The following is an 18,138-nucleotide window of genomic DNA, read 5'->3' as shown; positions in this document are numbered from 1 at the left end:
GATGACTTCCATTGGATATGGCCTAAGTAGTGTTGATAACCATGATTAAAACTTAATTTATTTAATCAAGTCAAAAACTACTTACATTTTAAAATTCATGCTGAATAAATTGTTCATTTAAAAAAATTAAGAAATTTATAATTTATGATAAAAATATGAATAACCATTTGACCTTCATAAATGTCATTAACTATTTTATCCTTATATATTTATATAATTAAAAAATGTTAACACTAAAACATAAAAACATAAATATTGTTTTAGTAGTTAAATTATTAAACATAATATTATATTCTATATTTAAAAATTAATTTTTAGTATTTCATTTTCAGCAAATAGAACCAAAGACATTAAGTTAATTTTTTATATTAAAATCCGTTATATACAAGACTTGGAAAATGCAAGAAATAAACATATAGTGAAGCATTATAGCTTTAAAAGTGAAAAGTTATGAAACAAATAATAATTTTATGTACTAATTAAATATTTAATAACCAAGTACATATTCATGTGATGTCATAGCAATAAAAAGAGGAAGTCATGATCAAATTATGAATCAAAAGCAATCTTCATTTTATTATCAACAATATAGTAAAAGAACAAGACATCAATAAATCATACACCAATGCAACATCAGAAATGAGGATTTCAACGATATGAATAATATAATTTGTTCTAAAATAAGGATCTCAAAGAATAAGGATTTCAAAGTATAGCTTAGCTTGGACCCAAGATGGGTCTTCACTCTCCAGAAACTTGTACTCAGAAACTTATACTCAGAAATGTTCTTGATAAATTGGTCCAAATTCTGCCCTCCAAGCTTGATCATCATCATCTATAATTGTGTTGTTATGTGTTATTTCCGCAGAATCTTGTCTGTACAGCGGTTTCAATGCAGATTCCGGTAATCTGCTTTCTGCTAAGTACTGTTTCATTGTTATTATCTCCATCTTGTGTTTTCTCTTCACTTTCTCTAATTTCTTCTTCAACTTTTCAGTTTCTTCCTCACCTTTGTTAAACTTTTCCTGTATATATAACACAATTATAAATGTTCAGTTATGATTTAAATGTCAGTTAACTCCCTAAACTTGAACATGATGGAACCGAATTATGAAAACAATCATAGCAAACTAGTTGACCTCAAAATTTGGGCTAGTGATAATTGTGTTTGAAGTTAGTTACCTCTGCAACTGAGGCAGCATGTTCGGCTTCTCTAAGTCGAACAAGGAGTTCTCCAGCAGCATGAACCGCTTCTGCTGTGTCTCTAAGCTGCATTTTCAGACTCTTATTCTCCTTCTTCAAGAAATCCCTTTCTCTATCCCTCTCCACCCGCAAAACTGAAAGCTCCGCCGCAAGCGATTTAGCAAACCGGCTACCACCTTTGGTTCCCGCCTTAGCTGCTGCCTTTTTCACCTCTGCGATCCCCTCCATGATTGCTCGGTGCTTTCTCATTAAGTCATTATATTTCTCTTGCAGATCAGCATAGTGTTCAACCATTCTAGCATGACAAAGGACAGACCTATGAAGTGCATCATCTAACTCTTCAGTGACCTTCTTTTCTAACATCAGTTCCGTCTCCACCTTCTCTGCACGCCGACGGTTCGATTCAAGATCGATTCTCAGGTCATCGGTTATGGAAATCCACTCACTCTCCATTTCTGTCCATCTTTCTCTTTCCCTCTCAAGTTCTTCTTCATCGTTACCGCGTCTCAAATCGAAACTTTTTCTGAATTGAATGGACTTTGCTAATAAAGAGGATCGAAGATTATCGATAGATTTGTTTGCAGATGCATCAGTATAAGACTTTAACTGGGCCCTCAAACTTTGATTTTCCTGAAGAAGTGCTTCCTTTTCCTTCATATCAAAAAGTGAATTCCCACGCTCCCGCTCTTCCTGAACTTCTTTTATGATTTCTGGAAGCTGCATCAAATTAAACCAAATAAGACAAGCAAATAACAAAACCTGCTAGCTATGTAGCACGGAAATGGGAAACAGCAAAACTTTATTTTTTTTCGACTTCTTCTTTTTCCAGAAACAAAAAGAAGCCCAAAACATAAGAGTGTAAATAATTCCGAGTTCAATGTTTCTGGGCATGCGATGAATATACCTCGTTTTGATCTTTCAATTTGGATTCATCAAACATGACTATTTGATCCTTCATCAAGCCCTCAAGACAAAGACTGTCAACTTCTTGATCATGTTCCTTGGGGGAGTGTTCTTTCTCGTGTTTGTATTGCTCCAACTGCAGCAATTTCAAGTGTCAATAAAGTAAAACTGTGTGGTAAAATTACGAATAAATCAATTTAAGTAATCAGTACCAATCGATTTAGCTGTTCAATTCTAGCTGCCTGCTCCTTACAAACATTTTCAAGTTCCTTCTCTCTCTTATGGGCTTCAGCCGAGTCATCCTGAGAACAATAAAAAGTAAAAAAAAATGAACTAATGATGCAAGAAAAAACGCATTACAAAAACCATAGCACCCAGCTGAGTTCAAGTGAAACCATACTTTAGCTTCATCAACTGCTACAATCCATCTCTTTTGGCTATCTTTGCCTTCAGCAGATTTGTCATCGATCTTTTGTTTACAAGTGGCACAGAGTGAAGAGCCTGACGCTGAATTTTGGACAGAATCATAGGCTCTATCAGCTTCTGGACAAGGTTTCAGTGCCAAGTGCTCAAATGAGAAGGCAACTGAAGATCTATTTGATGCTGCTGAGTTCCGCTGGTGATTGTCAATGATCTGCAAGCCTCTTTGAAGGCTAGCTTCCAAGGACTCGGTGGGACCTGGAAACATCTTGCTTGAGCGCAAAGATGATCGAATATGCTCACTATGCTTAATTGATTGGAACATTTCTGACTTGAAATTGGTGCTGTGAGACACATCATTCTGACCTGCTACTTCAGATGGAATAGCCATACTTTTCCTGATATTTCCAATTTTAGGAGACTCTGACAATGTGGGCTCTTGAAGAAATGGAGACTGACGACAAAAACTAATAGAAATGCTACTTCTAATTGTAGAATCAGCCTTTGAAAAATTTAAAATGTCTTCTTCACCTTCCTTCTGTTTCCCAGAACTAACTTCTTCTTCATGGTCACTTTCCTTTTGAATTTCATCAGGACCATTTACTTCATCTTCACTCATCAAATCTGTCTCAAAACTTTCATCCACAGAAGCAAAATGACTTGAGTTTATAGTGTCGGAAAGGTCTTTCTCCTCACAAGAGCTATGCAACTTATTGAGTTGCTGATGGAGTTCCCTCACATCATCCTCGTTAATATCAACTTCATTGTCAGAATCGTTTTCCATGCGAGGTAACATCAAAGAGCGATTAAGGCTTACTCTCAGGAGGTTCAAGCTTTCACGTGCATTAAGCCCTTTTAAACATCCATTTTTGTTCCTAACTGAATAATGGACGTCTGATTTTGCTCTTATAAGTTCTTCCTGTAAATTAGAGGATAGACACACCTTCAATAATCCTTGGGTATTTGATCAGGAATACTAATGAACAAACCAGCAAAAAGCATTAATGAATCTACCTTTAATTGGCGAATCTGATCACTCAAATCATTAACATCATCCTCCGATATTTCATTTATTACAGGTTCATTCTTTAAGGATTTAACTCTCTGCCCAAATCTGAGTGTCCTCAGCGTTTCGGAGTCATATCTGCTAACAACCAAAGCATGCTCTCAGTACAATGGAAAATGTATCATCCTTGACACTCAACTTTATAAAACATGAAAAACAGTAAATTGAGCAGGCCATCAATAATAATAAGCAATGATGAAACCAAGTGCACTCCATAAACTCGTACACAGTAAACAAAATTCAATATGCAGCTATACCTTTTTTCAGGAAAGACGTTGCATATAACTGTGAGTTTTGAATTTCCACCAAGAGATTCTTGCAGCAAATTTGTTAAACAAGATCCTCCATAAGGTGAAACTCCCAAATTGCCTGGTTGAGCACCATTGCCAAGAGCGTACACCAATTTCCTGCATCATGAACAAAATTCTGGATAAGGTAGTTCTATCTTATCATTTACAACAGAAATGAATTAGTGAATGGTAAAACTGATCAAGAAAAGAAAAATAAAAAGGTGTTCCACATAATTAATGAACAAAAATTGCATCTTATTTTAGTATAACTGATTCTTCTATTTCTGCAGTAAATTCTCAAATTCTTCATATGAGCGATGGTATCATACCCAAGTTGTGATAGAGTCTTCTTGATATTTTTGCCTTCTTTTGCTGATTGACGACCTGCATCATCAGGTTTCATCCTGTCGAGTCCGGCAAGATCGATAAGGCTAATTCTGCTAATTTTTGAGCTACTGAAGCATTTTGATGAAGTGTTCTGTCACATGAGTTTAACATAAGCAAATTTTAGTATGGCTACCAAAAACACACATATTACTAAAGCAAAGATGTAATAGTGATGCTATCCAAAAAATTAAGAGAAAAAAGTAGCTCATTATCTAAAACTTATGTGAATCCCAAAATAGCTTAAGCTCAGGATGCTCAGAAAATCATGCTATAGCATTATGACTGTCATTACACTATGCACATACACATACAGCCATTCAACATACAATGATCAATAATCTACAAAATGCTTTTGATCAGAGTTGTTGTAAGGACAGCAACAACAAACAAAAATTAAAAAGCAAATGCCTATGCTCATTGTCAACAACAACATCCAATGATACCTTGCACCAGGACTCAAGGATGAAAGTAAACACGATATGGGATCTTGAGCTCTTGGAATTTATGCTTGTTGCTCCGACTTTTCTACTTGAAAGGCCCTGAAATTTATATGCAGAATTTCTCAAAATAAATGCAAGGAGATAACTGCAATGAATGTGAAAAGCAAAATATTTTTTTACAAATAAAAAAAAATTCAACATAATTTTAATCAAGACAACTAAATAAGTCGCCCAAACTTGAAAACCTGTTGTATTTGCTTCCCACCTTAATTAATATTTGAGTCACATCCTCATAGCTACTGACATACTCCTCCGTCAAATTCTCAACATGCAATCCATTCCTAGGGTCATCCTTTATCTACAAGAATAAAATATTATCACCATCAAGTATCAACTATAGAAACTGAATAACAAAAGAAGAGGGGAAAAGGGAAATAAATTAAGCATATTGGTATTGAAAAGCTAATAAAGATATCGGTATTATAATTACTTCAAGATTTCTCTGCACGGGATCAAGCAAATCCCCAATTTGATCATTGTATATCTGCAATTGTAACAGCTCATTACTACACATTGATACGCTTTAAAAAACTATGGCATATACAGCAATTAAAAATTCCCAGAGAATACGAAGTACAAACCTCCAGAAATGAACATCTGCACTGATAATTTAGCTGCTTTCCTTCAGAGCTCTCTTGTTCCTGCACAGGACAGTTGATCAATACAAAAAAACTGATCACAATCTCAAGAAACTCAATAGAGTAAGCACAAGCATACCTTTTGAATCTCTGAGAATAGCATTTGGAAAATGCGAGGAACAATGCCCTGATGACTAATAGGCGAAGGGTCCTCAACCATAGCACTAGGAGGACCCCACATTGTGTAGGTCTTGCCACTTCCAGTCTAATGAAAAATTCAACAAAATACTCATAAACATAAACATGAACCAAATCATAATTATTTGAATTAAAACAAAGAATTGTTATTGTTATGCGAAGTTACCTGCCCATATGACAAAATCGAAGTATTGTAACCTGCTAAAGTGCTTTTAACTAAAGGTATACCAACTAGCTTGAACACATCTTCCTATAATTCCACAAAATACCAGAGTAAAACAATCAGACAACTGAAATTAGGGTTTTCCAGTTAAAACGCAAACAAAGCAATTAAGTGAGCAATTAACCTGATTTGAGTTAGAATCAAGAACCGAATCAAAGCTAAATTTTCTATCCCGAATCGACAACAAATCCGAAGAAATCTTTGCCACTCTAACTCCATTTTGTTCATTTACAGGTCTAACTCTCACCACAATCTGTATTTAAGCATCAGATAACTATAATTAACTCCACATTTACCAAAATGACTTCAAATTTAAAAAAAAAAATATAAAAACAAACCTTAACCGGTGGATCTGAGCTTAGTGACGTGTCACTCTGAGTATCCAATCCAGAAACCTCTACCTACAAAAGTAAACAGATAATTAGACTTTAAAGGACGAATCCGTCAGTAATAACAACAAAATTAACAAATAAATAATACCTTTGGCAACAAATTAGAGAGAGGCGAGTGTTGTTTCTTAGGGATGGAAGCTGAGAGTGGAGGATCGTGGAACTGGATGACGTTAGGGTCCGGTGGAGGGGTATTTTCGGAATTGAATTTTTTGAAGGATTTTTTAGTGTTCTTTTGCTTGGAGGACATGGATCTAGGGAGGAAATTTCGAAATGAAGACGATGATAGCTTTCCTGAGAAGATATTTTCAGTGCTTTCTGTGATTGATTTCATGGTTACTGTACTTTGTTGTGAAGAAGAGAGATTGAGAGACAGTGAAGAAGAGCGTTTGAAATGGTGAGTTAGGGCAATGAGATGACCGTTGGAGATGAGGAAGAAGATGAATGGTTTTTGTTGAGGTTTGAGGGTTATGATATGACCGTTGGGGATTTTTTTATGTTTGAATTGAATTTCAAAAATGAAGAGCTGTTGTTTGATAAATGACATTAATGCCACTAATCAAATCGATGGTCACTAGTTAAGGGTTCAACCAAAAGTTCAGCCGGTTCACCGTAGGTGAAATTAGTTAAATCAAAAATAAATATCTTATACTAAAATATAGGCCTAATTACTTAAAAACCACCCACCTTGTAATTTGTTTTCATTTATACCATGACCAAAAAAAATTTCAATTGTACCCTATTTTTAATTTTTATGTTTCATCTCTACCCTAATGAGTTGAATTGACCTATTTTCTTTTAAAAAAGAGTTTAAATTAGTCCTTCATTTTTAATCTATATTCTAATTAAACGTTAATGTTAATCATTTATGTATCTTGTTTTTAATATTTTCATCTTTAAATTAATTAAATTATCAAAAAATTTATTTTTGGGATACAAACGAAACTTAAAAATCGAAAATAGGGTACAATTGAAAATTTTTCTAAGTCATGGTATGAATGAAAAAAAAGTTATAAGGTGAGTGGTTTTTAAGTAATTAGGCTTAAAATATACTTTAAAGTGACTTCTATAGTTATTTTACACAAAATAGAATTTGTCTTGTCCACTTACCACCACTAAATTAATTAGTATCAATTTTATCTCATTGTTATTTTGTCAAATAGATAAAATAAAATTACATATTTTAAAGGATTAATTACAATAAAATACCAAACGTTTATGGGTTTTGTCAGTTATAACCAAAACTTTTAAAATCGGCTAGTTTAGCCCATTTTGAGATATTTGAAACCTTTTCTAATCATTTTGTGGATTAAACCAAAAAATTAGTCATTCGTGAATGGGATAAACTAACCGATTTTGAATAGCGAAACTAATTAAAATCGGCTAGTTTAACCTATTCACGAATGACATATTTTTCTGATTGATTCGTGAATGGATATCAAATGTTTAAAATATCTAAAAATGGACTAAGAGCATCCACAATGCAATGCTAAATTGCCATGACAATGCTATAATTTAGCATTGAGTCTATTCTAAAAAAAAGCATTGAGTCTTAAAATCCGTCTCCAATGCAGTGCTATATGTAGTGCTAAATTTAGCATATGCTATATCCTGTGTTAAATTTAGCACTGACTATGCATATGCTAAATTGCAACAAGCAATCAGAATTCATTATTAATTACAATTTTTTCTACTATTGTTTTTTGCATTAATTATTTTAATTTTGTTTTATTATTTTATTTTAATATTTAATATTATTTTATTTTTATGATCTCCATTGATTAACTTTTTAATAATAGACCACCCGCCAAGACATAAAATAATTTGTTTTTATATAATTCATCAATTCTCTTAACAATTCTTTTTAAAAGAGTTCATTATTATATTAAAAAATTATATTAAATTCTTTACAAAACATAAACTTTAATTTTTTATAAAATAATAATAAAATTAATAAATAATTATGATAGTAAGTAATTATCACATTTTCGTTTAACATTTTGCATTGGAGATAAAATTAGAATGTTATGTTAAATATAGCATTTAACTTTTTTTTAATGCTAAATTTAGCATAAAATATAACACTGCATTGTGGATGCTCTAAACTATCAGATTTTGTAAGATTTGATTAAAATTGACAAAATCCGCAAACGTTTTGTATTTTATTGGGATTAACCCTATTTTAAATAAGTCTATCTAAAATGTAAAAACACATAAAATTTTTAACTAGTAAATGGATCGAAAAACTAATAAATATATGCCATTCCCAAAAAATATAGCACTAAAAAAATTAGAAAATAAAGATTCGAATGATTTTTATGGTTTAATAAGTCGGATGGTCTTTAGTTTATGGAATTTTCTATTCAAAAAGATTAAACCATAAATATTACTATTTTAGAATAATTGAACTGAACTAACCTTCAACTAATAGTCGGATACCAACGAGCTGTAGCTCAAATGGTATAAGCGCTGGGCAGCAAATGCCAAGGTCGTGGGTTCAAATCCTCCCACAAGCGCTCCCCCTTCCTAATTATCAAAAAAAAAAAAAAACTAATAGTCGGATTGATTCAACTAGTGGATATGGTTCGTATAGATAGTAGTTCGAATCATTCATAACCGAAAGGGTTGATTTGATAAGATTGAAAAAGGGACCCAATCCCTAAAAGAAAACAGCTAAAACCTATTGGCTGATTGGAAAAGGCATTCACTTTAGTTTATATAACGGGTTATCTTCTGCTTATTAAATTAGTAATTACTAGCTCTCTGCCTCTGCTTCACTCTTTTGTAGAGAGGTTTCATTCTGTCATGTAAACCAGTGTAGTCGAATTAACAAACTTGTTGTGCTTCTTTTAACGAAGGGGTTTTTGTTTTGGTATCGATAAATCACCGGAACTCCAAGAGGGGTCTCCCAACTACCAAAATTTTGTAGAACAAAGAGAACATAAGTCAGATGGAACGCTAGTGGAGTTCACCGGCTGTTTGCTCTGACACTCAAGTCAGCTTAGTAGAGAAAAAAAAAGAGAAAAAGATATAGGAAAATGGTGAATAATGAAGGACTTTTAGCGATTGCATTTAATGTGGTTCATATAGACATATCTATGTAAAACTATAGAAATTTTCTTTCTTTGATCCCTACTTTCTGTTAGCCAAGCTAACGAATTTTGTTGTTCCTCGAGCTGTGTGCCAGATGCGTACAATACGGGGGATGGTTTCATGTGTTAGAGAGTTTTCTATCGTCCCCTCTTATTGTTAGGCACCCATATTATCCGAGATATGATAATTTTATCGTCATCCTATGAGATATCCGGATGACCTTAAAATAATACTCTCTCCATTCCACAAAAATAGACAGAATATCTATTTTGAGTTTTTTAAAATATAGACAAAATTACTATTTTAATTTGAATAATCAACATAAATAAGAGTATTAACCTTCATTAATTTCAACCACTTTTGTTATATTCTATAAATCATTATTAATTATCATTTTATATAATATAAGAATTAATAACAAAATTATGTTCTCAAAATTTAATTACAATTTCAACACAATAATTACCTTTCTCATAATATAAATTAATAATATTTAAAATATTTAAATAATTAAATTAAAGTTATTATTAGAAGTTAACGAAATATAATTATTTTAACCATTATTTCTTAATTATTATATAAACTCTAATTTATCTATATTTATGGGACGGGAAGAAAGTAGTAATTAATATAAACAAGTAAACAAAAATATATATAATATTTTAACAAATCTCTCTCACTTGTCCTCTCTAAACAAATTCTAGCCGCCAATAGTTTATATTTTTCTTTCTTCTCCGGTTGCCGTTAATGATTTGATTTTGCCGTTGGCGGTAAGCATCTCTTTATCTATTTTTCTTTAATCCGATATACTTTAATAAATAGTCAATTCCTTTTTATTTTTACTGTTGATGGATTAGTATTATCGTTGAAAATCAAGTCGACGATAGATTGATGACCTTTCAACAATGAAGATTGAATCGTTTATGTGATACATTAGTTTTTTTATTGTTATTTCGTATTGTTTTTTATCCTTTATATGTGAAAGATTTTTTAACCTTTCTTTATGAAAGGTTTGTTATCCCTTTTTTAAGGGTTGGTCAGGTGGTGGTGATCGGAGGTTATGGCGCTAGTTTCAGTTAGCGGACGTTGAAAAAATTTGATCAAAAATTGCGCTTAATTGATGAAGCAGTTAAATTTAATTTTTATTTTCCTAAATAGATATGCGATTCAGATAAGGCGTGTTAGCGTATTAGTCTGTTGCATGTCAGGTCATCTGATTTAATTTTTGAATTTTCCGAATTTTTTACAAATATAATTGTTTCAGATTCTATTTAATGAAATTTGACGTATTAAAAAAATTAACAAAAACATATAATATAAATCAAGACATATTGATTACTATTTTGATCTTTATAAAATAGTCAAGTGACAAATATTATGTACATGAGGAAGTAACTTACCATACTAAAATGAATGATTAACCATTAAGTAATTAACTTCATGATATTAATCAATCAATTTCACTTGTAGTTAGGAAAAAGGCATAGAAATTGACTAACCTATACTATTTTACTTTACTTACTACATAATTACTGTATTAATGAATATATATTTTAATGAGAACTCCTTCTATTATAACATTGATTAGAAGTTGATATTATCAACTCCTATTGTTGGATGTAATATACAACAATCTGAGTTTTATTTTCACTTTTATAAACTATATTAATCTTATTGATAGGTTTGTTTGTTTTTTTTTTTTACCAAAGACTAAAATTTCCATTAATAATAACGAAAATTACATGAACGGTTTCTCAACATACTGAGTCAACTATTCTAAAAAAGATGATGAGAGCTGTAAAAATACAGTCATCGACTAGAGCTAAACTAACCACCAAGGGTCACCCAAATTTATAGACTAAAACTAGATCTAATAATAAAATCTAGATTTATTGAACGTTTTAAGGAAGTCTAACTTCGAATGCACGACTGATCACATCTTCTGTGATACATCTGTTCTCTTGAAGATTAACAACAACATCAATATTGACGCAAAACATACTTGTTCTTGATGAAATCTGTCGTAAGATGCTACCTATAATTGTTTCAGAGATCCAAGTCATTTGCACCGCAAAAAAACAATTTCATCTCCAAAAATAAAAAAAACTACTCTTAATTTCGATTAGATTAGATCTAATCTCAATTAAAATACTATGGTAGAAAATAATTTCTAGATCTAGACCAAAATTAGCCAAGAAAGAAAATTTATTCAAAAACTAAAGATAAAAACAATAAAAAAAACTAAATTTGAGAGATTGGTGGGGTGATTTTTGGCCAAAAATGGCCAAAAACCACCCCCAAATGAACAAGAAGAAAAAAACTTATTAGGGTTTGAGAGATTTTTCAAAAGAGAGAGACGGCTAGGCTTATTTTGTTTTTTAGAATTTATGAATTTCAAAAGAGAGAGACGGATAGGTTATTTCGCTTTACATTGTTATAGGTATTATTTATTTTGTAATCAGTGATTTTGCAGTTAATTTTATCTTAGGTGGGGCTTGGCATTTTATTAGCATAATTGAACCTATTGTTATAGAAGCATTGGCGTGGACATTAATGGAGGATGGAGGAGGTATTGCCCACAACACACCGGCAATAAAATTTCGAAAGAGACTGCCAGATTTTCCTTGTCAATTTCTCCTTTGATAGAGATGCCGGAGTAGTTATGGAAGACATACTTAGCTTAGTTTCCTAATTTATGGAAATTAGATTTCAATATATTAACCACAAATATAATTGGGTAACTGGGTGGTTCATTCGGTGGCCGAAAAAGCCATTGTCGATGACTGCTTTTGCAGTACTCATCATTTTGTTTTGGAATGACTCACTCAAAATTGTTGAGGTGTCATTCACTCGTGTACTTTTCACAATCCATTATATAAAATTTAGCCTTTCACAAAAAAAATACATCATATCTTTTTCAAAAGGCATTAATTGAAGAGGTGTAAAGAAAACTATAATTAAAATTGAACGTTTCAAAGTAAAAGTTTACAAATAGATCATGACTAAGTAGAACAAAATGAAATTGTTTTTGAAGTCGAAGCAGTTCAAGAATTTCAACTGTAAATGATGCACCAATTAATGAATGATAAGGATGCCTTTTAGACCAAGTGGACTATTCTGGAACATGAAGAAATTCAAAAGGGGTGGAAAGTACTTTTTCACATAGTCCAAATTTCCAATTGCAATTTTCTCCAACAACTATCCAATTTCTTAATTGCTCTTTTGTTTATCATATATTGTAGCTCCATCTACTAAGTTCACTATAGTCAAATCATTTCCGACATAGTTTGGATGGATGATTTTTAAAATTTATTAATTTAAAAAGATTTTGGAATTTTAAGTTTATAACACATGAAATATATAAATTTTAAATTTCTATCATTTGAATTATATAAAGTCAATAAAATTACACAATTACTTTTAAAACAATAAAATATTAAAATAATTCTCCACATATAATTAATAATGAATTGAAATTGATTTGTTGTGCTATCTCCGTCAATATAATTGTAGGATTTACTTTAACAATAAGTTCAAATGCTATATGATTAATAATAATATTTTTGAATGTTTTAATTCTTAGATTAAAAATGCAAGGTTTAAACTCATGTACATCATGAACAGTATGTGGCTAATACCTAGAGAAAATTAGGGAAAACACTTTATTTTTTAAAATAATAGTAAATCATACCTCAACAAGTAAAAGATAGAGAAAATACCTCAACTTTTTAACACTTTTATTTTTTTACTCTAAAGCCTTTTTTTATTATAATAATACTTATTTTCTATTATTTTTTTACTCCAAGCATTTTATTTTTACTCTCACATGTATCTCCCTTTTTTTTCCAGATTCTCTCTCTCTCTCTCTCTCTCTCTCTCTCTCTCTCTCTCCTCCATTTTTTCTTCTTCTCCATTTTCTTCTTCTTCTTCTTCATTTATTTTTTTCTTCTTCATCACGCGGCCGCCGTTCCTTTCGACGATCCGCCATTACTCCGCCATTGCTCCGCCTTCGCCCCGCCTTCGTTTCGTCTTCACTCCGCCGTTCTTACATATTTTAGCGATTTTTTTCTTAACTCGTGGTGATTATTACGATTTATTTTAACTCTCAGATCTAAAAAAATTGTTTTTAAATTTTTTTAGTTTAAGATCTGAAAATCTGCATTAAAACGATTTTATGATGAAAAAAAACGATTTTCTGCAAAAAAACGATTTTTCTGCAAAAAAAACAATTTTCTGCAGAAAACAGCGCCTGATTATCATATTGTTATCACTATGACATTATCATATCAATATCATAACACTGCAGAGAAAAACGATTTTCTGTCAAGAAAAATGCTTGATTATCATTTCGGTATCATTAACGTTAGCATAACTGTATCATAGCATTATCATATCAATACCATAATATTATACGGTTATGATAAGACTATGATAAGACTATGATATAGTTATGATAAAGTACGTTATGATAATGTTATGATAATATTTTTTTGATATTGTTATGATAAAGTATATTGTGATAATGTTATTATATAGTATGATAATTTTATGATAAAAGGTTACGATATAGTTATGACAAAGTACGTCATAATAATGTTATGATAATATTTTATGATACTGTTATGATAAAGTATATTTTGATAAGGTTATGATAATAGTATGATAATGTTATGATATATAAAGTACGTCATGATAATATTTTATGATATTGTTATAATAAAGTATATTATGATAACGTTGTGATAATATCATGCTAGCGTTATTATAATAGTATGATAAGGTTATCATAATATTATCATATAATAATCTGCTACACACGGTATTAATAATGACATGATAATAAGATGACAATGCAATATGATAGATTGATAATCACATGATAAGGTGAAACTGTGATAATCATATGATAATGTAATACTGTGATAATCATATGATAATGTGATACTGTGATTTTGTCTAATATTATCCAGCAGTATCATCACATTATCATATGCTACATATGATACTGATAATGACATGATAATAAGATGACAATGTAATATGATACATTGATGATAATCAGACGCTAATGTTACCGAGATGATAATCAGACGCTAATGTTACCGAGATGATAATGTTATTATGATAACATTGTGATAACATCATGATGCTGTTATGAAAATGTAATCTAATTATGTATAAACTATGTTAAAAGTTATGCAAAATTTATGACAATATAATGATACTTTTACGATAAAGTTCGTAAATTGCATAGTAAAATTATAAAAAAAATTGTTTCTTTATAATTCATTTTTTTGTAGATTTTTAAATCTAAAATTAAAATAATTATTTATAATTAATTAGAAGCTGAAATTAACATAAATCGTTAAGAATATCTATTTTTATAGAAAACTACATTTTGATGTATAATTTTTTATTGCTAATTTTAAAATTCAGGTCTGAAATAAAAGAAAAATATCAGATTACGAGATTTAAAATAATAAATTCAGAATAATTTGTAATTTTTAAGAAGTAAGGTTAAAGGTGATATTATTTAAAATAAGAGAAGTGAAAGAGAAAAAGGTACAGAGAAGAAAAAAAAGAGAAGAAGTAAGAGAAATTAAGAGAGATAAGAAAGAAATAGGAGAAAAGTGTAAAGAAAAAAAGAGAGACAAAAAGAGAAAAGGCTGTCAGGTCACGTGTTTTATATGTTAGAGTAGAATTGTTAACTTTTTGACACATGGAGTAAAAATATAAATTTAAGAAATATGTGATGTAATTTTGTCATCTTTTTCGTGTTGAGGTATAGAACCCTATTATCTTTTAATTTTAGGTAAAAGCGTGATTTTCCCTAATACCTAGCTCCATAAATCAGGTCCAAATTATATCAATTTTACCAAGACATATGATGTTTTTATATATTCTAAGAATATTGTCATAGTAATTAGCTCCATCATATGTTTTTATATTCATTGTAAAAATAACAATTTTTATAATAAATGATATTAATAACTATATAATAATTTAATTTTATATATTTATATTATAAAGTGAAAATGTGAAACTAGATCACCTATGATTATCTTCTACTAGTATCTGTTGGCACACTTTAATGATTTATTTAATAAAAAGAATGGTATTGGGTAAGTAAATGACAAGGCTCAAGGTTTCAAAAGTCAAGGGCATAGGGATGTCCTTAAATTATTTAATGCCTTTTTTGAACTATAGTTCATCGGGATCCCTATTCAATGTATTTTTATACTTTCAATTTTAAAATACTCCATCACAATTTCAAGAGGGTCAAGATTTGCTGACACTGCCTCATTAATTCCATAGTTGAAATATATTACTCATATCTAATCTAAAACTTAATTATAGTTCAAATCTTTCACTCTCAAACAAAAAATTATCAATCACTTATTTGAATTGAACGTATGAAATGACATGAACGAACCTTATTTTGTTTCTTTTAATTAATACCATTTCCGTTACAAAGAAAGTTATGGATGTGGATAAGATAAGATAGTGAAGTGGAATATATTTCTAATTACTATTGAAATTTGCATTTAAATCACAGTTTTTCTATTTTTCACATTTTAAAAAAAAACTAGCCTTTAGTAAAAAAATTAATTAAAAAATAATAAGCTTCCAAAGGAATAGTTTCACAAAAATAGAGACGAACTATTAGAATTTAGATCAGCTTAAGAGATTGTAAAAATGAGCAAATTCTCATTAAACTTTAATAATGAAGATTACAAGCTATTTATACTAAGAACTCTGTGAGTTCATTACATAACGGCTATATTCTTGATTAGCTGTTAACTTATTCTAACGGTGGTAACTTAACAGAATCCTAACAGAAACTTTAACTTCTAGTCTAACTGATTTAACAACTTCTAACTTCTGATAAATCAAGCTTAGCTGGAACTGATCTGCTAAACATCTTCAATTTGCTGAACAAGCTTTAGCTGGAATTGATGATGTGGCAGTCTGCTAAACATCTTGAATTTGCTGAGAAGCTTGATATATTTAACATCCCCCCTCAAGATGGAGCATAGATGTCATGTATGCCCATCTTGTTGAGAAAATGCAGAAACATTGCAGGAGGAAGAGGTTTTGTGAAGAAGTCAGCAAGCTGTTGATCAGAGGAAATAGGAAACAAATGAATCAATCCACTTTGAATCTTTTGTCTCACTATGTGACAATCAATTTCAATATGCTTTGTTCTTTCATGGAACACTGGATTGTGTGCCAGATAACAAGCTGATTGATTGTCACAATAAACCTTTGCTGACTGAGTTGTAGGAACTTTTAAATCCTGTAGAAGATATCTTATCCATTGTATTTCACAAGTAACATTTGCTAGGGCCCTATACTCTGCCTCTGAACTGGATTTAGAAACAGTAACTTGTTTCTTCGTCTTCCAGGATATCAGTGAGTCTCCTAAGAAAGTACAGAATCCAGAAATTGACTTTCTGGTATCTGGACAATTGCCCCAATCTGAATCTGAGAAGGCTGTCAGATTAAGATCATTGTTAGCAGTGAAGAATATTCCTTGGCCTGGTGATTTCTTCAAATATCTCAGTACCCTTCCAATTGCAGCATAATGAGCTTCTGTTGGACAATCCATAAACTGAGATAGTTGCTGGATTGAGTATGCAATGTCAGGTCTGGTGTTGCATAAATATATAAGTTTACCAACCAATCTCCTGTATGCTGTAATATTTGAATAAGGAGGGCTATCTGACTTAGCTAACTTTGTTGATGTTGTCATTGGAGTTGAAGCAGGCTTAGACTCTAAATATCCAGTTTCTTTCAAAAGATCATACACATACTTCTTCTGACAAAGATTTATTCCAGATTTAGATCTTGCAACTTCAAGACCTAAGAAGAACTTTAGATTACCAAGATCTTTAATCTTGAAAACTTTATCCAGATAAGTCTTTACTGAGTTAATATGATCCATATCATTCCCTGCTAAGATCACATCATCCACATAGACTAAGAGAGCAGTGAATGATTGATCATGCTGTCTTGTGAACAAAGAAGTATCTGAGGTTGCCTGAACAAATCCTTGTGAAATCAAAGCATCTGTCAACTTGACATTCCACTGTCTGCTGGCTTGTTTTAATCCATATAAGGATTTAGTAAGCCTGCAGACTGTGTTAGATTGTGAGCAAGGCAGTCCTGGAGGAACCTGCATATACACTTCCTCATGAAGATCACCATGAAGGAAGGCATTATTTATGTCCAGCTGTTGTAGAAACCATCCTTTTGCTGCTGCTATAGCTAACAAAACACGAATAGTAGTTATTTTTGCCACAGGAGAAAATGTATCTGTATAATCTATACCATTCTGTTGTGTATACCCTTTTGCTACTAATCTTGCTTTATGCCTTTCTAAGGTTCCATCACTATGATATTTTGACTTAAACACCCATTTACAACCTATTGGGATCTTACCAGATGGTAATTGTGTTAAATACCATGTGTTATTCTGTTCTAAAGCAGTCAATTCCTTTTGCATAGCTTCTTGCCAACAAGGAAGCTTTTCAGCTTCTTTAAAGGTTTTAGGTTCTATATTTGAGTCAACTTGTACTGAAAAAACCTTATGAGACAAATGTAACTTATCATATGTAAAAACTTTATCAAAACTATGAGGAGATGTTCTATTATGTTCTTTTAAAACAATATTAGTACTTGGAAGTTTATATATATAATCTTTCAAAAAAGCAGGTTTCTGAACAACTCTAGAAGACTTCCTGACTGGTTCTATAATGGTATTATTCTGTATAGATTCTTGACCTGTAACATCTGTATAATCTAATGTATCAGTTTCTAATGTATCAGCAGAAAATAAACTATCACTTGTATTTTTGAAACAGGCTGTCTATGTTCTTCACTTAGAT

At 31.0% G+C, this 18,138-nt stretch overlaps 1 protein-coding gene across 1 annotated transcript; it reads right to left on the bottom strand.

Moving 5' to 3' along the window:
- Positions 1 to 549: 549 nt before the first annotated feature.
- On the bottom strand, positions 550 to 6,650 carry LOC126669175 (kinesin-like protein KIN-12F). Its single transcript, XM_056104752.1, has 17 exons — positions 6,249 to 6,650; positions 6,107 to 6,169; positions 5,893 to 6,021; positions 5,712 to 5,795; positions 5,487 to 5,612; positions 5,351 to 5,410; positions 5,200 to 5,253; positions 4,975 to 5,067; positions 4,713 to 4,808; positions 4,212 to 4,360; positions 3,850 to 3,999; positions 3,541 to 3,670; positions 2,502 to 3,445; positions 2,319 to 2,439; positions 2,108 to 2,242; positions 1,183 to 1,920; positions 550 to 1,025 (listed from the first exon to the last, which is right to left on the bottom strand). The coding sequence occupies exons 1-17, from the start codon at positions 6,489 to 6,491 to the stop codon at positions 777 to 779; spliced, it is 3,564 nt and encodes a 1,187-aa protein (XP_055960727.1). The 5' UTR covers positions 6,492 to 6,650; the 3' UTR covers positions 550 to 776.
- Between the last annotated feature and the right edge of the window lie 11,488 nt (positions 6,651 to 18,138).

Source organism: Mercurialis annua, linkage group LG2, assembly GCF_937616625.2.
Source record: "Mercurialis annua linkage group LG2, ddMerAnnu1.2, whole genome shotgun sequence".
NCBI lineage: Eukaryota > Viridiplantae > Streptophyta > Magnoliopsida > Malpighiales > Euphorbiaceae > Mercurialis > Mercurialis annua.
This window is presented reverse-complemented; position numbering and strand designations above follow the sequence as displayed.

What these genes read in the sequence shown, in the direction of transcription:
- LOC126669175 (XM_056104752.1), bottom strand. Translation starts at nt 6,491, where the DNA reads ATGAAATCAATCACAGAAAGCACTGAAAATATCTTCTCAGGAAAGCTA. An exon ending in TCCTTGAGTCCTGGTGCAAG is followed by an intron (nt 4,361 to 4,712) that starts GTATCATTGGAT and finishes CTCATGTGACAG; the next exon opens with AACACTTCATCAAAATGCTT. An exon ending in ATCAGATTCGCCAATTAAAG is followed by an intron (nt 3,446 to 3,540) that starts GTAGATTCATTA and finishes TCTAATTTACAG; the next exon opens with GAAGAACTTATAAGAGCAAA.